Below are 22658 nucleotides of genomic sequence, written 5' to 3' on the forward strand. Positions count from 1 at the left end.
CATTTTATTTTGTGTAAATATAAATGTACATTTTGACGCCCCTCTTCACATCAGAGCTGACTGTCACTTTACAAATAAAAGTATAGCATTTAAGAACGGTTGCACTGACAACAATTACTTAAAGTACTCATAATTCAACAGTAACTCTATAGGAATCCCATGGACTATGCAAAATGTATTTTTATAATTATAACTTAATAAAATAATCCAGATATTTTCATTTGAGACGGTACATATTTGTGGTATTTCATATTATAAATATAACTAAAGCAGAGTCTCACACTGTTCTGTACTACAATCAATGGAAAAAACTTGACTTTTGCTAGTTCATTGTTATCATCTTTCTGAGCAGGGGTGCGTTTGATGCCCATTTCACTTCACCCTCACTGCCCAATATGTGGTACAGTTGGCAAGGGGGTTTGGAAACACCAAGTCAGTGCCTCCTTTGTCAGTGATTGTTCAAGCTCAATTGGTACTTCTGTAACACTGCTTTGTCTGTGAGATCAGGCAGAAGAATAGCAGAGGCTCTGAGGCGTAGAGAAGCCCATTGTGGTTGGTCAGCTCCCAAAGCTAGATGTCATTGTGGTCATTCGAGGGCTGGTGTCAAAGGCCATTGTGGCTCCTAACATGCCACAGTAGAACGTACAGAGTTGAGTGAAATTGATCTGAACGGGGACAAAGATCATCGTTTTGTGTATTTGTGTCGGTGAGTTTTGCATTGTTTATTTATGTCTGTGTTGAGTGCTGTGTCCTGTGTTTGTTTGTAGAATCTAGCCGATGCAGGCCTTTCACACTGGAATCAGCAGTTTGCCCCCTCAGAAGAGAGACTGACAGAGAGAGAGAGAGGTGAACCAGTTGCACACACCCATTATGCCCCTATTGTGCCCATTTGGCTGCATCAATAGTGCAATAGCAGAGGCCACTGGCAATGGAAAATTGCTGTTCAAGACACTTTGAGATAAAGGTCCAGTCCATAAAGAAGAGATGGGACAACGAGCCTAATGATTGAAGAGAAGTGGACTAAATACACACACACAGTCAGATGACCTTCACTGTGTACTCAGTGTCAGCAGAACAGCACGCAAAGTACGTAGAATAGAACTGAGGCAATCACATTAGTAGCTCAGTCAAACGGTATCCATCTTATGGCTACAGCATGTTCCTGGTTAGTGTGCATTGGTGTGTATGTGTGATGTCTGCATGCCTGCTGGCCAAAGCCTGAGGACAGTTGCCTAGGACTTGCATGCACATTGAGGTAGGAGCAAGCCTGGGCAGGTCGCTCCGTTCCCTTCACAGGACAATGGCTGTTTCAGATGCTTGACTGAGCAGGAGTCTTAGAGAATCTGTGAGAGACACAGGGGGCCTCTCACAGCCTGACATTTATGCTTTTGCCAAACTCAAGACAGAGTAAATGCATACACCGAGAACAGCATTTCTGCCTTTTAGAAATGCTGATTAAGGATTTTCTGGCAGCTCAGAGAAACAAGTTGACACTAGGCTGAATTATAGGCCAGTGCTTTTCTCATTGTTGTGTCATTTTGCTAAGAGGGGTATTTAACCTCTTGCCCCTGCTTGTTTCTAAGGGGGAAGTTTGATACTTTATAATTAGATATATGACAACTGATTGCATCATTCAGAAGAGAGGCTGTAGTTTTACTGGGAATAATATCACTAACAGTGTCATCAAGTTTGGTCAAGTTCACTTGTGGGGTGCTTCATGTCCTAATACTGATAATAAAGAATAGCAATGTCCTGTGTTCAAATCTGACCTATGGCCCTTTGCTGTATGTGGACCCCTTGTCTGTCTTTGGCTGTATACATAAAATGAAAGAAAGAGAAATATCCAAAAACTAAACTAAAAAGAGAAGAGGTTAGGCAGTAGCGGATGATTTCAAAACAACTGAACTTTGTAGAAATGTTTCGTATTTATAATGATGAGACTTAATGACACTTAAGACAAACTGGGTTACTAAACTGTCTAAATAACAACAGACAGGGCACACACATGGCAGATGTCGGAGTAGTGATTCACTGTTTCTTCTGTACTCCTCCTGGCTGTGCGCAGAATCCTATCTGAGGTTGGGAACCTGCTTACACACAATACATCTTTACTAAACTTGTGCATCCACCCAAATAGTTTCTATTGGGTGCGTAGTTGTAATGTAAGGAGAGAAAACAAAGGTGAACAATGCTATTATATCAATGAACAAACAAGCAGGTTCCGTATATACTTGATGAAGTACAGTGTGACAGACAAGGAGAATCTGCTAAGGATACAGAGACGGTGAGCACCAGCTCTCTTGAAGTGCGTTTGAGCAATACTTCACATTATAAGCTATGTAAATGTGTGTAGATATCACAGGATATAAAGTTTCATATTAAATTGTGAAAGACAAAAATAAATATATTTTCAAGTAATTATACAACTATTCTCTTAATTGATCTTGAACTTGACAATGTCAGATTGCTATTTCAGTTTCCCAAAGCCTAAGGTTATATCCTTGTGGATTTCATAAAACGGGATGACAAGTCGCAAAAGATCCACAAATATGAGGCTGTTGTGACACAAGAATCACTTACAGAATATCATAACCCAGTTATATGGCCCTATAGGAATATGATGTAGTGTTTGGCCTGGAGGCTGGCACTGTCTCTACTTTATGAATGGGTGGGTGTGGCACTGTGGTGACTAGCAATGATGCTGTCGTCACTGTGCTCGGTGATAGGCGCTGGGCAGGCTGCTGTGGGTGAAGGCTGGTCTACGGAGTAACATAACTGCGCTCTGCCATCGGACAGACAGCGAGAGAAGGAAGGGGAGGAGAGGAGAGACAGCAGCTTCAGCTCATTGCATGCGAGAACTTAACTTCTGACGAGACATTTGGTGAGATAGGATAACAATGGTAGAAGAAACTGACTTTTATAACAGGATGTGTTTGTTTTTTTCTAAATATGGGAAGCAGACAAATGAAATACAATCATTAGAGATGAGACAGATGCTATGATGAAATGCATGCGAGCTGAATGGTGAAAAAAATCCCTTCTACATTTGTGATGTAAAGTAAGAGTCGATTCATTATTTAAGAAAACATCCTGCAATTACGAGCAGCACTGATGTGTAAAAAGACAAAAGAAAAGTCGAGATCCCCTCCTCCATGTGCTCCCTTCTTGAAGCAGACAACAAAGGGACGTGGAAAAAACTCGCATCAGGACCACAAGCGGACACCAGACAGATCGCAGAGCACAATAGCGGGGAACGGCAAACAAGAGCATGTCTGCTGCTTTTGCAATATGCAGCAGTCTACATGTAATTACATTCCTCATGGCGTCTCTCGGCTGCAACAGTCGGGAGTATTTTTCTGCTGTCAGTTTTGGCAGGTCTTCACTAAACACGCGCATTTAGAAACGAAGCCGATCATTTGAGGACGTTCAAGTCCGGAGCAAGTGTTAACACATGTGAGTTAGGGTTAGATGTTGTCATACAGAGGAGGGCTCTGAAGTGATCGCATGTGTTTGTGCCTTGCAGTTTATTTGGGAGAAGCAAAGACGAGCGCTGCCCAGTATTAACTGAAGGGAAACGAGCAGCGGAGAGGTGTGAACTGAAAGTGGACGACGAGGGGAGAGAGACCTGAACTGATTCCAGAGGTGAATGTCTAACAAAGGTAGGAGCCACTGAATATCACAAATACTCAGTTTAAACATGTAAACTGTAAGATATAGCACATCCAGGGCAGACCACATGTGGACAGGCAGGCTATAGGGTTGCATAACGGTTCAACAGGGTTGTTCACACTGTTGTTTTGCACTTATTTACGACCCTCCGGTTGAACTTGATGTTAACTTCTGCAACGGACAGTTTATGGGGAAAACACCCCTAAAAAGTCGTCGGAAGACATCTTATAGTTGGACTGCCTTTTGTCAGACGCCTACAGTTGCTAAATCTTAAGAAGTTATAAAAACACATCTTATCTTTGTATATGACAACTAGAAAAAACAAACTTTAAGAAATCAATCAATTTATGTAAACCCAAGACTGAAATCAGCACAACATGAGACAAATCATGTGGCTTCTGATCTAAAGGGGAAGTTTTATTGTATGGCAAGTCAACTTTTATTGCCTGTTCTGTTTTGAGTCTTTGTTTTTTTTCAAGAAGGAAGATATTGAGTTAAAATGGCTTACGCAGAAAATGATTTTGAAAGGATGCAACACAATAGCAGAATGTGAAGAAGTAACAGGATTTTTGAAAATGGGAATATAACTTTGATATGAAATCTTATAATGACATTTTTTGTATTATATTATGATGCAAGTATTCAAATACAGTATACAGAGTCAACATTATAGTTGTTCAATTATATCAAAATACTTGAATTGCCTTAATTGCCTTAAAAAACGCTCCCTGTGTTTCCCTGTGGGAATATTTAAACAAGGCTGCATTACATAACCTTCTTTGGCTAAGCCCAGGTCTGCTGTACCTTAATTGGGTTTCTCTTTGGAGATACAGTTATCCATCAGTGAGTAAGTCTGTGCTTTTTTGTAAGTTTAGTTTGCTTTGCTTGGTAAACCACAGCATCAGATATCTTCGCCACCTGCAGCCTGGAGCGGTGACCTCCAGGTTAAATGCAGGAGTGGAGTCACTCAGAGCCAAACAGTGGCTGCTATTATGCTAAAACACACAGGTCAAAGCATGGCAGGACATCTGGTATCTCTGACGACAGCCAACACCAGTTATCAGCTACACCAACAATGGCTACAAGAGTAGAATAATTCCTAATGTTTTTTTTGTTCCTTCCTCTTCATTTTTCCTACACTGCGAGCACAGAACAGATGGTGGGTGTGGGGGGGATGGTTGATAGAGCTGACATCAGTTCCTCCGCTCTGTCCCACTCCTCTGTGTTTTTCTATCAGCTGTGGAATTTGAACCATTCTTCCTTTGGGGTGAGGCCCGTCCCTCTGTCTGCCCCTGCTCAGAGGAGTAGGTTGTCTCCAGAGGAGGCTGTGAGAGAGTCAGTGTGTGTGTGGGTAACTGGGGCTTTCCAGTAGAGTTGCACACCAAACATTCCTGGCTGCTGGATGGCCAAGTCCACACAGCTGGGAGTCATATAAGAAACTGTGTCTTTGTGTGAGTTAAGCAATATCACACACATTTGATCACATCCATACACATGCTTGCTCTCAGAAACATACACACACATGTATGATGTATGTGTGTGAGTCTGATTCGAGTCCCCACCTCCCTTCAACTGCTCTCAGTGTGACTGGGGGCGTTGAGATGTGTGCATGGGAAATGTTGAATTGTTTGTATGTGCATGGATATATGCCTGTATGTATGTTGACAAAGATGGGGAGTTGGAATTTAAGTTTTAAAGCAATCCGTATTGAAAGACACACATCCTGGACACCAACACAAGGGAGTAAGAGAGAGAGTGAGAAACAAACCAAAAGGGATATAGAAGCAAGTGATTGTGCTGGTGATGGCAACTGTACACAGTTTGTTTCTCTCTTACTGGCTGCCTTTTTGGTTGTTTTTTAAACAGTGTGTCAGTGAACAAAGAATGTGTTTGCGAGAGCAGAAAGCAGAGCAAGGGGAAAGTTAAGGAACGTGTCACATTGTGTGTTTTGAGTAAAGGAGAGAAGAGAATAGAAGAGAAGCAAATATTGTTTTGAAAATGACTAAGAAATAAATGAGCTAGGAAGCTGAAAGAATAGAGGAAAATGGAGTGCATATCCTGTGGGAGAGGGACACGAAAGGGGCTTTTTCTTAGGAAAACAGGGCAGGCTGAGGGAGCGAGAAAGAGAGGTTGAGAAAGAATCAGCTGCTATACTGCATGACTATTAAAATACAAAATCAGATGGCACACCTCACATATTTCCCCATTTCCTGTTCTAAGTTTAAGACTTAACATTTTAAGGAAATTATTTTAGAAATGTAAATAGAAACAGTTAAAGTTTCTTTATCTTTGTCCCGGTCAATAGCTTTAGAACAATAGAATCCTAACTAATTCCACATGTTAATCTCCTTTGAACATCTGTCTTAACTTCCTCTTATGTTTCCGCTGCACTCTCTCTGTCTTTACTGTATGTGTGTGAAACTGGATGTGATTAGGCCCTTTCCTAAACAATACATTACATTACATTTTAACTAAAAATCAAACATGCCTGCAACAGTTTTGTATACATACTCCCAATGTCATGTATGTGAGAAGTAAAACATACCTTTACAAGGCCAGACATCTCACGAGTGAGGCAAAGAGCTGTTTGTGTGTGGTGACTGAGAGAATTGGATGAGAAGGTGTCGTGTCGCCAGCGAGGACAGGAAAGGACAAGAGTGCGAGAGAGGAGATAAGATACATTTAGGGGAGCGTGTCTTCTTTGGGTCAGGGCCACTTACAGCGCCGGGTCTGACAGGGGGTTGTCTGATAGAGGCGTGTTACACAATCTCACTGTTGACACAATATAAGGAGAGAGTTCTAGACCTCATTGTTGGTATGATCAGTGCTTTATGCTTGTAATACTTGTAATGTATCACCTTATGTCCTACAGTTTATGTCACTCTTCGTACACTAGGAAACTGTGCCTTCTCACATGATCACATTTTGACATTAGATGGCTTCAAAATGACAGATAACCTCAGGCCTAATAGGGTCATGGCCATGAGCTGAAGATTAATGAGGATTTATGCTAGAAACCCACATTTGCCAATATGCCCAGACACACTTTTAATCATTAACAGCACACAAAGGCTGCCTATTCCTCCCCTTTACCGACACTAACCAACACACACACACACACACACACACACACACACACACACACACACACACACACACACACACACACACACACACACACACACACACACACACACACACACACACACACACACACACACACACACACACACACACACACACACACACACACACACACACACACACACACACACACACACACACACACACACACACACACACACACACACACACACACACACACACACACACACACACACAACACACACAGTTCATGTCTGAGGGTCTGTGTGTGTGTTCAGAAAGAGACAGCATGTTATGCCACAGACAACAAGAGGCACAGCTTGGTTGCTTGGCTGTAGCTCCTCTCTATTTATGTTCATGCTTGTGTTTGTATGCTTCTCTGTATCGTGGTGTGTGGATGTATCACTGCAACAAATATATCCTGCTTTGTGTCTACGTGTCATTATGCATGCATAGTTTTGTTAGTGTGCATCTCTTTATACAATTTGATCCTGGGCTGTCTTTTTCTTTAGCATCTGTCCTCATGTTTGTGGCTGAAAGCCAATCCCCTTGGGCGAATTGGCTCCCAAGTCCCATGACTAATGATATGCCAAATAGGTACTGAGTGTATGTGTGTGTTCTGCACCCCATATGAGGTTTTCTGAGGGCTTCTTAAATGTAGTATATGGCATGCTTCAAGCGTTATGGGACGATCGAGGTTGTCCTTGCATCTCATACATGAATTCTTAAGCTGACCCATGCACTAACCACTCCCCATGTCTGTGTATGACGAAACAGCCCCATATGTCTGGCTTATGTGTTGTACACACACATAATCTCTCGCCTCTCTCCTTTTCAATGCCTGCAAGCCTCGTCTGTTCGTCTGTTCATCTTCCTGTTTGTTTTCACATCTTGTCTTCCTGTCGGTCCACCTGCCTTCCTGTAATAACTCACATCCCATCACACACAATATTCAGCGGCGGTGGCTTTTATTATTCGAGAATTAAGAAACCCCAATTAGCACCCACAGCGACATCCATTTTTGGTTTTGCTTGGCTGTAAGAAATAGAGTTTGTTCACAGTTCACTTTCTTGTTCATCCAAAAAAAAAGATAGAGAACAAGTGAATGTTCTGGAGTTGCCATTACATGGGTTAATGTCACATAGATATTGGCCTTTATGTCATTTTAGTACTGACTGCTGGTGATAATTGGACACAAATGTGATGGAGAACATTGGGGAAATTATGTTTTAAAGGTTTTTTGTACCCTTTGTTGTACCTTTTATGTTCTCGTCATTCTATTTTCCTGCCCCACAACCTAACAGCATCACATTCAAAAATCATCACTCCCAAACCCATACACACATGCACAAACACAATGAGAACGCATTATGTCCCGAACCCACAACACCTTTATATAGACATAAACACATTGACACATGCATATGCTGTCTGTCTGTCTCTGTGCTCGTAAGAGCTGGAGGCTTTAAACTAATTAGTAGTGCGAGAAACGCCCAAGGGTGCCATTCCTGCTAATCAGGGTCAGACCAGTTTCATTGTTAGCCGAGCAACTCATGAAACCACAGCATATTTATCTGTAATTGTGTCAGTGTGTCGGTGTTGTCCAAAGTTTAAGGTGTTTCCCTCCATCTATTTTGATACATTCTTGACTTCTAACCGCCCATGTGACATTAGATTGAGCGCTGCTTGATTTTTTTGCAGCTTCAGGGGACTGATGCAACCTGACTGACACTCTTTTTCACACACACACACACACACACACACACACACACACACACACACACACACACACACACACACACACACACACACACACACACACACACACACACACACACACACACACACACACACACACACACACACACACACACACACGCGCGCGCGCGCACACGCACACACACACACACATGAATTAGATTTGCTAACTGAGCAAGTTGTAGATGATAGCTCTGTCATCATCAGGGGCGGTTCTAGGGGGGGCACGGGGAATGAAAAAAAAAGAAAAAAAAGTTTATAATTAAACGATTTCTTTGCTGACGGAATATGCGGAACTAACGATATTTGTCATTCTAGTGGGACCCATTAGAGCAGGGGTCCCCGCGTAATTTCCACTGGGGACAGGGGGGACATGTCGAAATTCTGTTTCCCACACTTTACAAATATGTTTAACACAAGCTGTCATCGCCACAGAGGAGGCACACAGCCTCTGTGAGCGAGTGAGACAGACAGAGAGAGTGCCAGCGAGAGGGATAGAGAGAGAGCACACCTTTATCTTTTCAATATAGTTGTAAAAAATAAAGTAAGAAGTCATTCCAATGTGTACTATAAGAAAGTAAAAAAAAAAAAAGTTTAAAAGGGGAGTGATTAGTAAAATATGCATAAAATAAAAAGAAAGAATGCTAACTAAACTATAAGAATAAACAAGTTGAAATGATTTGTTATTGGTTGTGATCATATTCTAAAGATTTTTGGATTATTGAAAAGTATACAGCTCTCTTTCATCTGAGTGTTGAGAGCTGTATCCATAAATTCATTTTGTGCTTAAAGTGCACCAGATTGATGCATTTAACTTCAACATTTAAAAAGAGAAATGCATGCACCCGGACCCCCTAGAGACTCTAGGGGATGTGAGGTCCACCCCCCAAATAAAGCAAGTTAAAATAATTAAATTGCATACATTTACTTTTAGTAAACACTGAAAACGGGTCCCACAGATCCAAACAGCACACAAAGGTTAAAGATACTGTAAGCATATCATAATGTTAAAATGTGCTAAATATATACACTGCAAAAAACAAAAAAAAGAGGAGCAAAAGTAGCTCACGACTTATTTTTTGAAAGTAGATCTCATCCTAAAAAAGGTTGGAGACCCCTGCATTAGAGCGTACAAACTTTAACTATAAGTATCTGACATAAATATGTGTAATGAAACAAATAACAATAACCGTATTGCATTGTTTTCTTATGCGCAATTACTCCGTACTGTCTTTGTCTTTTTAGTCCTGCATTTATTGTGCCCCCCTCAGAAAAATAACTGGCCCCCCCAGTCAAATTGGTCTAGAACCGCCACTGGTCATCATCCCAGTGTTTGCCTGACTACATTTCTGTGGTTGGCCCCATTAAATCTGCTATTGACTCATCGTGTATTATATGGTTTGGTTAGCCAGTTTCAGCTTGGATATATTTGTATCCATTGCATACCTCAGGAAACTTTCCCATAATTCTAACAAATTGAAGGGGAGAAAAAAATAGTAAAGAGCAAAAAAGTCATATTGTTTTTCTTTTTTTAATATTGAAATTACTTAGTATGTTGATATGTAAATTAACCATATATTTTATGATAACCTTGTGGGTTATCATGGCAGAATGAGCTCCTCAAAACACCCACTGCAGGGGGGACTGTTACAGAAGGAGTGTGAAAAACGTTATTACCGGTTGTTTGTATATCTGTGCACTTTGTGCCCCTGTCCTGACTTGGAGATGCAGCTGGTATGATCCTATCGCAGTATTTAGTGAGTTGTAGCTCATATATAGATTAATCTAAGTAGTGCATCACTCTGTAAATCAATCATGGTCATCTAAGGACAGACACTTTTTACATTTGGATACAATCTGGCAATAAAATAATCTCTTTATCTCTATTTCTCGCTCTCTCTCTCTCAGTCTCTGACAAAAAATATATCACTCTCACTTCCAAATGCATTTGTTATCATTTTAATCAATATAATTCCTATTTAATATCATGTGCTAAATACTGATGCATTTCTCAACCGAGAAATATTGACTTCCTGAATGTTGTTATGCTCCATTATTGCTGTTATGGTTTTCTGTTCATTGCTTTTCCCTCCGCTGCAATGATCAATAAAACAGTATAGGTACCGTACAGACTGTTTATCTAAAATAAATGGTTAAAAGTCATATATATATTGGACATTTTGAGATCAGTATATATTTCATTTTGTTTATTAAAAATCATAGGTTATCTCAGTGCGCCTCATTTAATATTTTCTTGTCTGAATGACCACTGTTACAGTAAAGTAACATCCAAAAGAACTTCCACCCTGTTGCTCCTTGACCTTATTCATATGATAAAAGCATGTGCGGTGGTGCTGCAGCTTGGCAATGAATGACATGTGGTCACAGTGTGAGATGTCAATTGTATGCCGGTTGTATCACCAGGCCCTCTGCAGCAGTGCGGAAATAACCGGACACCAGTATAGATTTTTCCATCACACTATTTTAGGATGCCTCCTGTGCATACTGTATCAGTTGTGCACTACAATGTACGTGCATGCATGTGTCTCCTAGTTTTATGATATTCCAGCAATTGGAGATGCAAGTTGACCTCTATTTGAGAGAATTAAGCAGTATGTAGGGCATTGCATTCCACTGCTTTGAGGCAAAATCGTATCTCTATATTTGGGGATTTTTGTTGCCAGCTGAAGGATTACATGGTTCCTCTACTATCTGAGAAAATGCTTTGACCTCTCCGGGTTATGAAAACCTACTCAAAGCCTGATTGGATAAAATAAAAATGCCATTGCCATACAGATGAATGCATTGCTGTTTTTAACTCGCAACAGGTTTGTTTTTGTTTGTGCAAGTGCGATACAATAAGAGGAACTCTAACTAACAGCATGGATAAACAACATGCAATTGCTTTTGAAGTAAACACAAAAAAGGACCTTCCTGTTATGCCTCAGATCTCTTTGTGGTTTATTTGTCCGCCTGCGTCTCCGTCTGTCTGCGATTTTTGCTTTTCTAGACTCCTGTATTTTCCCTCCCCTCCATTTCCTCCCATCTATTTATGGATCTTTGAGCAACAGTTTTTTTTAAGTTTATTTATTCGCCTGATACCAATAAAGATATTTAGGATTTGTCGTGTTGAAAAAGGATAACATATTGGTAAATATTAAAGTTCACATTTAAACACGTTTTATACATTTGATCATCAGAAAGTTGTGACCACATTAGTATAAATAATTGACAGTCAATTCAACTTTACATTCAAGCAAATACATACTCCTGTCCATCCATCCATCCATCTTCTCCCGCTTATCCGTGGTCGGGTCGCGGGGGTAGCAGTTCCAGCAGAGAGCCCCAAACTTTCTTTTCCCTGGCGACATCAACCAGCTCTGACTGGGGGATCCCAAGGCGCTCCCAGGCCAGCGAAGAGATATAATCCCTCCACCTGGTCCTAGGTCTACCCCTTGGTCTCTTCCCAGCTGGACGTGCCTGGAACACCTCCCTAGGGAGGCGCCCAGGTGGCATCCTAACTAGGTGCCCGAACCACCTCAACTGGCTCCTTTCGACGCGAAGGAGGAGCGGCTCAACTCCGAGTCCCTCCCTGATGACCGAACTTCTCACCTTATCCCTAAGGGAGACACCAGCCACCCTGCGGAGAAAACCCATCTCGGCCGCTTGTATCCGCGATCTCGTTCTTTCGGCCATGACCCATCCTTCATGACCATAGGTGAGGGTAGGAACGAAAATGGCCCGGTAGACAGAGAGCTTTGCGTTCTGGCTCAGCTCCCTTTTCGTCACAACGGTGCGGTAAAGCGACTGCAGTACCGCTCCCGCTGCTCCGATTCTCTGGCCCATCTCACGCTCCATTGTTCCCTCACTCGAGAACAAGACCCCGAGATACTTGAACTCCTTCACTTGGGGTAAGGACTCATTCCCTACTTGGAGTGGACAGTCCATCGGTTTCCTGCTGAGAACCATGGCCTCAGATTTGGAGGTGCTGATCCTCATCCCAGCCGCTTCACACCACCACCCCGGTCTGCCACTCCTTCGGTACTGTTTCCGACTTCCACGCAACGTTGATGAGACGTGTCAACCATGACAGTCCCTCAACACCCAGAGCCTTCAGCATTTCCGGGCAGATCTCATCCACTCCCGGGGCTTTGTAGTACAGGACATACTCCTGTACTACATTTAAATATCTGGCAACATACAGCATTGTATCTTATCAGCTAATAAAAGCAGCACACAAGTTTAGCATTCAGGCTGCAGTTCTCAACGTGGGAGAACTAATTTCTGCTTTATTTCTTGTGAATATTAAATATTTGCATGTCTTTTAACCTCTAAAAGTTATTAATTTGATGCATTAATAACGTTTTAGTTTAACTTGTCACCACTGGCGGACACGTGATCCCTGTGATGAGGGGTTCCAGGTACAATTTGCTTCATTTGAACACAATCACAGGCCAAAAAGGCTCTGAATCCCTGCTATACAGCATGTTGCAGTGTTCTGCACTGACTGTGTACAGTGTGATATCTGCTTCTCTGTGCCAGACTGAAGTCCAGAGGTGTTTGGTTTGGCTCCAGTCTTTGTTTGATCAGGCTGTTTCTAGAATACTGACTGACCTGTTCCGAGCCAAATGCATCTCTCTCCTTACACACTAGCATTTATCCTTGCTGCTACGTGCCCCTTTTCCGTTACCATCACATTGGTCGGAATTCTGCACAAATGTGTGATATTTTTACAGATTTATAAATGTAACAATATTGAGGTTGCTTTGTAATCCATGCATTACCAGATGAGTGCAATGTAAACAAGCAAAGAAGATGTGTCTTTTTTGGTTCAATGTTTGAAACCTATGAGAGTTCATTTGCCTTCCCTAACCTTTTCGTTTGTTTTCTGATCTCAACCCCAGTCCAAAATGTACACTGATACATCCTCACCAGAGCGTGAGAGTATCTGCAGACATGGCTATGGTTCAGAGAGGTTATCAAAATTCCCAACATCACCACAGGTAGCAGTGTTCCACAGGTACCGGAGACCATAAACGGTTTTGAAAACTTCTGTGACTTAGTGATCATCTTCTCAATAAAATATCTTTGCTGATGTTTTTTCGAGTCTTCTGGCCAATCAGAATCAAGATTGTTGCAGGAAGTCCCCACGGAAAATAACTTTGCGGTAGAACTATTCTTTATACATTCCATGGGTACAACTTCAGATACAAATAATGAAAATATAAAATACATAATGAAATATGACCCCCGGTTTGATGATTGACAGGTCACAGAACAATGGGAGCTATCTACCCTTACTTACCCACAATTTAAAGTAAGTCACACAGACTATCTCCTCTTTGCTCTTCTCTCTGTGTGGAGCAGCAACTTCAGCTGTCAGAACAAAGTGAAAAACAAACAATGGCATAAAATATTATTAATATGTCGGGTAGCAATAGATTTATTTATTTTCTTCTCAGAGTGTCCCCTCTTATCCCTGTGGATTTGCTGAAAGGCATATTAAGACGTTACAGGTGAATATATCAGGTGGATTACATGTAAATCATTTTCAAACTGACATTGAAGCCACAGTTTATCTGTGGAGTAACTGTCTAATAATATAATCAGATGTGGCATAAAGATTACGTTTGGTGGATTACACTTGCCAAACTTGTAAAAGGCATGATGTAACAGAGATTGCTATGCCCTTGTTGAGTCAAAATACCGCCATCAATTATTATTCCTGGGTCTATTCTTTATTCTTCAGTGTTCATTGCTATGCTTTGTCTTTGACGTTATTTCTGGTCAGACCTTTGACCTAATCACCTAGCTCATCTTCATCACTATGATGCCCCCAGGCCTGCACAGCCAATGAATCCTCTGAGCCTCCCAACAGGCACTCCAAGGTAATTCAAGTAATCCTTCACTTTCTGGAGCATTTGCACATCACTTGGTATTTGTGCTCCCTTATGAGTAAAACAGACACTATTTAAATCACCATCATTATTTGCTTTCAATTTTGGAGAATATTTTCTCGTGTAAATCCCATACATATAATGCCTACATGAAATGCTGTATTTTATGTGCATAAACAAGACATTGCTTCATTTACAAAAGAGACACACTGCAGTTTTTTATGATATAATTATAATCAAATGTCATAATTTTACAGCCAGGTGAACTATTGCTTTAAGAGTTTGGACCCACAGCTGAAGAGAGCCTTAATAAGATTAGCCCATATAGTCTATGGATTAGCCCTACCATTTGACAGCCACAGCGTAAGAGGCACCTTTACTGACCTCTGTGTCTCTATCCAGCAGAGATTGTGCACTTGTATTTGTTTGCATCTGTATGTTTTATCAATTGTGTTGTTAGTGGGTGAGCCTTTTTATTTGTGCTTGCATATATGATTAATTTAATGCAAAACCAGGAGTCAGTCATGCCAAGACTTTCTGTGTGTATATGTCTGCATTGGTCTATACATGAACTTTGGAATTACATGACATGCCTGTGCAGCCTCAAGTCAGAATGCAGAGTGTATTATGTCTGCGTTATGCACAGATTGTCTTTATCGTTTTTGTGCCACTCAAGAATTTAGAGTATCTACTAAACCCTTGAATCTCTCCGAACTCCCTGTCCACCATGTGTATCGACAGGCACTCTCTTGTCTTAAGCTGTAATTTTGGATGAAACGGGCTTAAAATTACAGGCAAGAATGACACTAACAAGCAAAACAATTTTCAGGATCACTGGACATTTTCACCAAAATGTTTCCAACTAAGCACTCAGAGATGTTCCGACCATGCTGCTTAAGCTGTGCTTGAGGCCATATCTAGGAAACTGTAGCAACATGAAGGCTGATGGTGGCAGATATGATGTTGTTGGTGGTGGTTTGGCATGCCAAATGCCACATGACTCTAAATGGGCAGTCTGAGGGCAGCTAGTTGTTGACAGTGAGGAATATGCAGCACTGTCCTTTTCACCCCTGTCACTGCTTTGTGAAAGCCAGGCATCTCACAGGGAAACATTTAAGTTGGCATTCACATCATAATCAGAGGTCTGTTTATTATTTCTCAGATGGACAGCGTGTAGTTAAACACACACACGCACGCACGCTCGCTCACTCACTCACTCACTCACTCACTCACTCACTCACTCACTCACTCACTCACTCACTCACTCACTCACTCACTCACTCACTCACTCACTCATTCACTCATTCCACGCTCCAAGCTTCCCTTAGGCTAAGCCATTCCCACTTATATCCAGCTCCAGGAACTCAAGTCACTTCACATTCCCGACATATTCCACCATCATGGGCCATGGCCCATCATCACCAGCACAGACTTGACCTGCTGTTACCTCAGTATTAAAGTCAGTAAACACAGACTCACAAACTGACCGTCATAACATTTTCTGCATAATATGTCACCATAAAGTGTTAGGCTCTTTTTCTTCTAGTTTTTTGTTAAATAGTGTACCTCATAAATCTTTTTCTTTTAATCCATGATATGTTTTGTGGGCATAGCTGATGCAATATTACAACTGCCTGCACATCAAACCCACTTTTACAATTAATAATCGATTTGTTTCCTCCTTTTTTAAAATGTTGCAGAGTTTGTGGATGAAAGTAATAACTTATTATGGATGTTAGAGAAACAAAAATACTAACATTTGTAAAATTAAACAACTTTCTTTTGGCAAATGTGTTGATTTTGAAATGTTTTACAGTCTTTGGTCTGCCAGTAAGAAAAAATAATAAAGGCAATACCAACAAAACACAAGGGTTAGTAACCTGGTCTTTAATAGCCTTTTTATAATGACATACATTAAGCATGCATAAAGAGGTTTTCAAATGGACTTTGTTTGAACAACAAATACAATGTAAGGTATGCATACAATCTCCACTGAGAACAAACAAATGTAAGAAATTATTACTTTCAAAAGATCCTGACTAATTTGCTGTAGCCTTTTAATCCATTGTAATGTTTTCTTTTCTGTTGTAAGCAATGGAGTAATATTTGTCCGTTAGGATATAATGAGGCAACAACAGCTGCTCACAAACATGGAGTTTTCCAACTGTAGATAAGACAATCTACTGATAACTTTTAAAGAGTAAACAATCCCTGCCTCTCACACTTGCACTCTGTCGGTCTGTCTCCTTCTGTACCTTCTCTCAGGCCTTATCTAATGTTGAATATTTTTACTTAAACTCACACTCTAACATGGCCATTACCCGTCGCCAAATAGGCCGGCTGTTACAAAACACTCTGTTTCATGCCAGGGGGCGGATTTACAGCACCTCATCTCAGCCACCTCTCCACGTCAAAGTGTGTGTCATAGATTGAATAGATTTGGGTTTCTGTGTATTTGTCAGTCTTCCATGTTCTTATATAACTGCTCATTTGGGAATGCCAGATTTCCCAAGGCTGGTTTATTTAGCCTCGAGTCATTCCATCGCACACCTTTGACCTCAAACCAAATGATGTGATACTATAGTGTGTGTGTGTGTGTGTGTGTGTGTGTGTGTGTGTGTGTGTGTGTGTGTGTGTGTGTGTGTGTGTGTGTGTGTGTGTGTGTGTGTGTGTGTGTGTGTGTGTGTGTGTGTGTGTGTGTGTGTGTGTGTGTGTGTGTGTGTGGGTTTGTGTGTGTGTGTGTCCCCGGGATGCAGGTAGAATTGAATCTCTGATACTGTTATCAGTATCATGATGCTAGGGGCCTGTTGGGAAGACCCACTGCAACTCTGACCTACTTATATTAGTGTACAGGGCTGCATGTATATGTTTGTGGATTGTTTGTGCATTTCTACATGTGTGTTTGTTTTATAGTGCTTGGGACTGTGTGTATTTAAGGCAAAGTCTCTGTGGACGTGGGTAGTATGAGAAGCTGGGTGTTTTGACAGCTTTAGAACAGTTCCAGTACAGTGCTGAGGCAGGGGGTGTGCAAGCCTGTTGGGTATTTGGGCGAGCTGTAAGGGTGAGTTTAGGGTCAGTGGAGGAGTGGACAAGAGGGAATGAGATGAGGGGAAGAGTTTTATTTCAAAGTGCTCTACGGCCATTAAAATGATACCTGATATCCATTGCTTAATACTTCTCTATATGAATTCAGAGCACATCCATTATTGAGGCGATGCCTCTCAGTTATCAGTGTTTGCACTGCAACAGAGCTAAAAGCTGGTTGGGAACAGTTATCAGCGGTAACACAAGTGCAGTGCAGCGACAAAGACTCCCGTAACACATGCATTCTATGCTCTGGATGGCATAACTCCACTATATTTACATAGCAAATAGTTGTTTGATACTTTACTAATTCCCCTAATGTTGTGTATCGAACCTTTCATATAACAAAAAACTCATGATGTCATCTGAAATCAATCCATCTGAGCCAAAAGTTATTAACTGTCTCCATAATGTAAACAAGTAGAACATTTTACTGATCACCTGCAATAGTTCTGTTTGAACAGGTGTCACATATTTTTAAATGATGGCTCATGGATGGCATAATGGGAGAAAACATTCACAGAGATAATATAAAAGTATTTCAGAAGGGAATCAGGAAACCACCTAGTTATTTACTGAACTGGAAGCAAATGTTTTCATCAAATTAAAATAATTCAATCTTTCCAAAAGACTTTAGGAACATTGGATGGCAATACTGCAGACTCAACTGAATATTTATCCAAGCAGCAGGACACTCCTTGTTGAGGTAGTTATGCCAAGGAATGATCTCAGCTCATTCTCCCAACTTTAATCTCACCAAAGTGTAAAAGCAATGGGAGTAGACTTCCCACACAGTTAATAAAAGAGCGATAAAGCTCATAAACAAAGCCACTCAGTCCTTTTTGTAGTACTGTAGCTGGAAAGGCCAGACATAAGATCAGACTAATGCTTGAGAGTTCTCTCCCAAGTCTACCTCTCCAACAAAGGGGCCGCAAAGGGGCCGCCTCTCCCCATTCTCAGTGCCAGCGCTGTTGAACCCCTGCTTTCCTCAGCAGCATTCCAGCCCATCTTTCATGCGGTTTCATTCTGGCCATGCCAGCCAGGTCAGGGGCCAGAGCTTTCTCAGGGCTTGAAGACAACACTGGACAAATAGATATAAAAAAATACATCTCCACTCGGTTGCAAATTTGAACTTTTGTTCACTCGTGTTGTTGATTCTTTGTTATGCGTGTATGCTTTAGCAAAAAACACATGGAAATACTCCTCTATGAAATGTGGGGATAGATTACGGAGCAGAAGGGTCAAGTAGTAGGTGTGTGGTTCGCTATGGCCTTATTCTGCTTCAATAACATGTTGCACTGTATGCCTATATAGTCTGTCTACCACTGCTGATCGATGCTAGATCTGTCACAAAGATGTAGTCTATTGGCGCAGTGGCCCTGAGTGACAACACTGACATATTCTAGCAAAGTGCTTATACCTTTGATTCAGAGGTCAGTATCAGATTCTACCAGTAGATGGCTGTCTTCAGTCTTCCACAGTAATGAAAGGAAAAATATCAAAAATGAATTAGATCTAATGCAATCAAATTCTAAAATCCACATCTAATCTCAAATTCCAGGCATGGCTATAATGAAAGGCAGATGACTCAGATGAAGGTTTCTGTCCTAAAAACATGCCCGGGCAAGATCTTCAGCTGGATAACATCACATTTACAAAAGTTGAAAGTGAAAATGGTTTTGCTGGCAGAATAGTGATGTATTTTCACCTCCTGGCAACATGGCAGCATTTTTCCTCTCTGGTACAGTTTAACATTCCAGAAATGAATTCCCAGATATCGAGATCTTGGAAAAATGTGAAGGGTAGAGAAGGCTGTGTATTATCCACAGCAATCTATGATATGCCTTTTCTCTTGGCTCCTGCATTGGCTTTTGTTGCAACACAAGTGTTGCTATGTGTGGTAGCTAGTTGCTATGCCTGCACACCCAGAATAACCATAGAAGAAATATTCTCGCCACTGGCCTTGACACATAACTACACAATTTAATATTTATCTGTATTGAAGTTGGGATTGACGATGACAAACATGAATGAGCAAAGATTCAAAGAGAAATCAATTATTGTCTTTAATATGATGGCAATTTAATGTTTTCCAAAATGTTTTATTTTATTTGTAGGCTATTCTTTTTTTGGTAAATGGTTGCAATCCTTATTTTGTACCCATCCCTCGTGTTTAAAACATAATGAGACATAATAATGACAGAATCTACAACCAGCACAGCGGTGGATGTGAACAGGACGGAAAGAGCAAAGTTTCGGGGCGGGGATACTAAAATTTCTGAAGGATATGATTGGCTCCTGTGTCCTAATCTCTTATGATACGTTTATGTGGTAATTTTCAGCTCCACCATCCAATGCCTTAAATCTTCAATCTAACTTTTTTTATTCAAAAACTTTTGTCGAGTGATATTTATGTCGAAGAAAGCTACTTGGTGTCTGTCTTTAGCGCCAAGTCACACAGCACAGCAAAACTGGTACAAAAGTACATTTAGACGCTAGGGGTAGATTTGTATCGAAATGAATCCACAATCATTTTTTTAGATAAGATTTTCTCACTATTCATGCTTTATATGCTTTATATTCTACTCCAGAATACCACGGCTGTGTGTCGGTGGGGTCTATTACACTAGGGAGGATTTAGGGGCGGCATTGTACCCGAAAACTATTTTTTCTGATAGTACCTGAACACAACACAAGATGAGCAGGGCTACTTGTGTCATGACGCGCAGTCCTTGGAGGCGTGAGTCTGAGGAAATCAGCTGGGGAAACAACAACAGAAAAGGAGGTGACTCAGACCAGACATATATTTAGCCCGGTCATGTTTACATTTTTTTTGTAAAAAGCGCTCCGATTATAAATAACAACAGCATTTTATCAGGTCTGCAGCAGCGAGTGTGTGCTTGCTAAAGTCTGAGAGACGCTGGATTACAGAGGCAGCGAGGGGAAGTGAAAAGTAGAGGATGTGACAGGGTAGAAGTCCTGCATTTATATGAGCTCTTTGACCAAACAACTGGACCCCTGCGACCACCTCTGCATTATCTCCACGCGTATTTGTCCGGTTTCACAGACCGGCTAATCCCCCAGCAGAGTGGCATGTGGGTCAACTCCGGAACCGTCGGAAGGTAGGCACCCCTCCTGCAGAAATACTGGGTCACATGCTCCCAATGCGATTCTCGATGTTCACAATGCAATCCACACACAGTTCACAAGTACTGTCCTTATCTCTAAAGATACAGAAATCATTAGCTGTAGGTCTATTTCATTCAGTGTGACTTCATCGTACGTAGTGGGCTTTTAATCCCCTCTATAAAGTCTCTGTAATAGTCTCAAGGGCTCTTATATGGACATGTATAACATTATTTAAGCAACGAGATGTAACGATGGTAAGTATTACTTTTTAACCCACGCGTGTACACTGCTGCTTCAGAGTGTTTCGATTCAGTGTTGGAGTGCAGCGGATGGGCTTGGCACATTACGCAAGAACCGCATAATTTCGGATGTAGGCTAATCAACCTGCCTTTTACAACATAGATATGTGTCAAATGCTTATTTGCCACCGCGCTGGATGCCAAGTGTAGTAGGCATATAGGCTGCTTTTTATTTCTCCACACAATGATGCCAAATATAATGTCTGATTTGATGAATCGGTTTCCCAAAAAAATATGAATGAGCCAGGTGGTTATGAATGGCTGCGGGACAAGGCGGCGCACGAGGTGCTTTTCATTGATGAGTGAAGTGATGCTTCAGCCCAGAAACAGCAAGAAGAGGATACATGCGACAAATCAGGACAAAAGATAACGTTCAGAATATCAGTTTGAAAGAAAGCATCTGCACTCGCGAACGCACGCGCATGAATACACACACACACACACACACACACACACACACACACACACACACACACACACACACACACACACACACACACACACACACACACACACACACACACACACACACACACACACACACACACACACACACACTAATCCTTATCCTGTGGCCATGACGTCATCAAACATATTGTGTTACGCAGGTGGCTGTGGCTGGTGAAGAAGCCTTTTACTTTTACTTATAGATAAAGTAATAATATTCTACAAGGTGGTTATCAGACTTTATATTCATTAAAGGTGGGGGAGGTAATTTTGGAGGAACCAGCTCGAGTGCGCTAGAATTTGAAAATACACAACCGGAAAAAATCTGCCACTTCTTTACAGAGCCCCTCCTCCAAAACACACGAACGTGCACATGACCAATGAGGGCACGAGATAAATTTGTGCACAGATGGAAGGCTGACAGGCAGGTAGGCCATCCAGTTATTTTAGCCGGGCGGGCTGGCTAAAAGGATTGTTCGTGCTTTTTACAGCGCCACGGCTTCCACAGATTACAAATGTATTCATTGTCAAAGCATTTAATATATTCATTGCTATCGGGATGTTAAGAGCATTCGATGGAATATAACAACAAATGTTTCTAATATAAATTACATACCCCACCTCTAAGCAATTAATCATATCTGTAGGATGTGGTTGCATAAACAATTTAGCACACCTGCCTTGCATATTCTCCAATCTTTGTCTGGTACAGATAATGTTTTAGTTTTGGTTTTAGACCTTCTATAACTAATAGTGTTAATGAATTAGTGATCGGGGCTGTCATTGTGTATAACGTCAGATGGATCTGGGACAGAGCCAGGGGCGGACTGGGACTACAAATTAGCCCGGGACTCTCGACCGGCCCACTTCGGTACCGCCGGCCCACGCGGTGCCGCAAGTAAATAGGCTTGTTTGAGACACATTGCGGCTCGCCTCGAAAGTAGACGAGAGTAGCCGATCGCAGCCGGGGGAGGTGTCAAAAAGCTCGTCTTAAATCGGACAGCTCGGACTCGGAGTCGGCTTGACTGGCTGGGTTTGCAATGGCGGAAATTGCGTTGACGTTTTTCGTTGCAGATGAAGTGGATGCAATAGAAATGCTCCTCCCTCTTAATGTTTGCAAAACTGATAGGTGGACAGGCTACAAATGATCAGTCCCTTCAGATCCGCACACATGAAGCTTAATGAGCATGAATTGAACAGACCTGCTGCTGTGTTAATTCTTTAGCTGCCACTTTAAGCTTTATGATGTGTACAACATGGATGTAATTTG

The 22658-nt window shown here is 41.5% G+C and overlaps 1 protein-coding gene across 4 annotated transcripts in view; it reads left to right on the forward strand.

The window, feature by feature from the left end:
• Window positions 1-2795: 2795 nt before the first annotated feature.
• The window catches only part of rhobtb4 (Rho related BTB domain containing 4), a 53304-nt gene continuing 33441 nt past the window's right edge, over window positions 2796-22658 (forward strand). The window contains exons 1-2 of one of the 4 annotated variants that reach the window (XM_034090503.2): window positions 2796-2881; window positions 3524-3659. Coding sequence is in view for 1 of the 4 variants with exons in the window: in XM_034090502.1 (XP_033946393.1) it covers window positions 20607-20635 (29 nt within the window). In the remaining 3 variants the exon portion in view is untranslated. The other 3 variants (XM_034090506.2, XM_034090505.1, XM_034090502.1) reach the window with 3 other exon arrangements.

The sequence above is a fragment of the Pseudochaenichthys georgianus genome, chromosome 9 (assembly GCF_902827115.2).
Source record: "Pseudochaenichthys georgianus chromosome 9, fPseGeo1.2, whole genome shotgun sequence".
NCBI classification, from domain to species: domain Eukaryota; kingdom Metazoa; phylum Chordata; class Actinopteri; order Perciformes; family Channichthyidae; genus Pseudochaenichthys; species Pseudochaenichthys georgianus.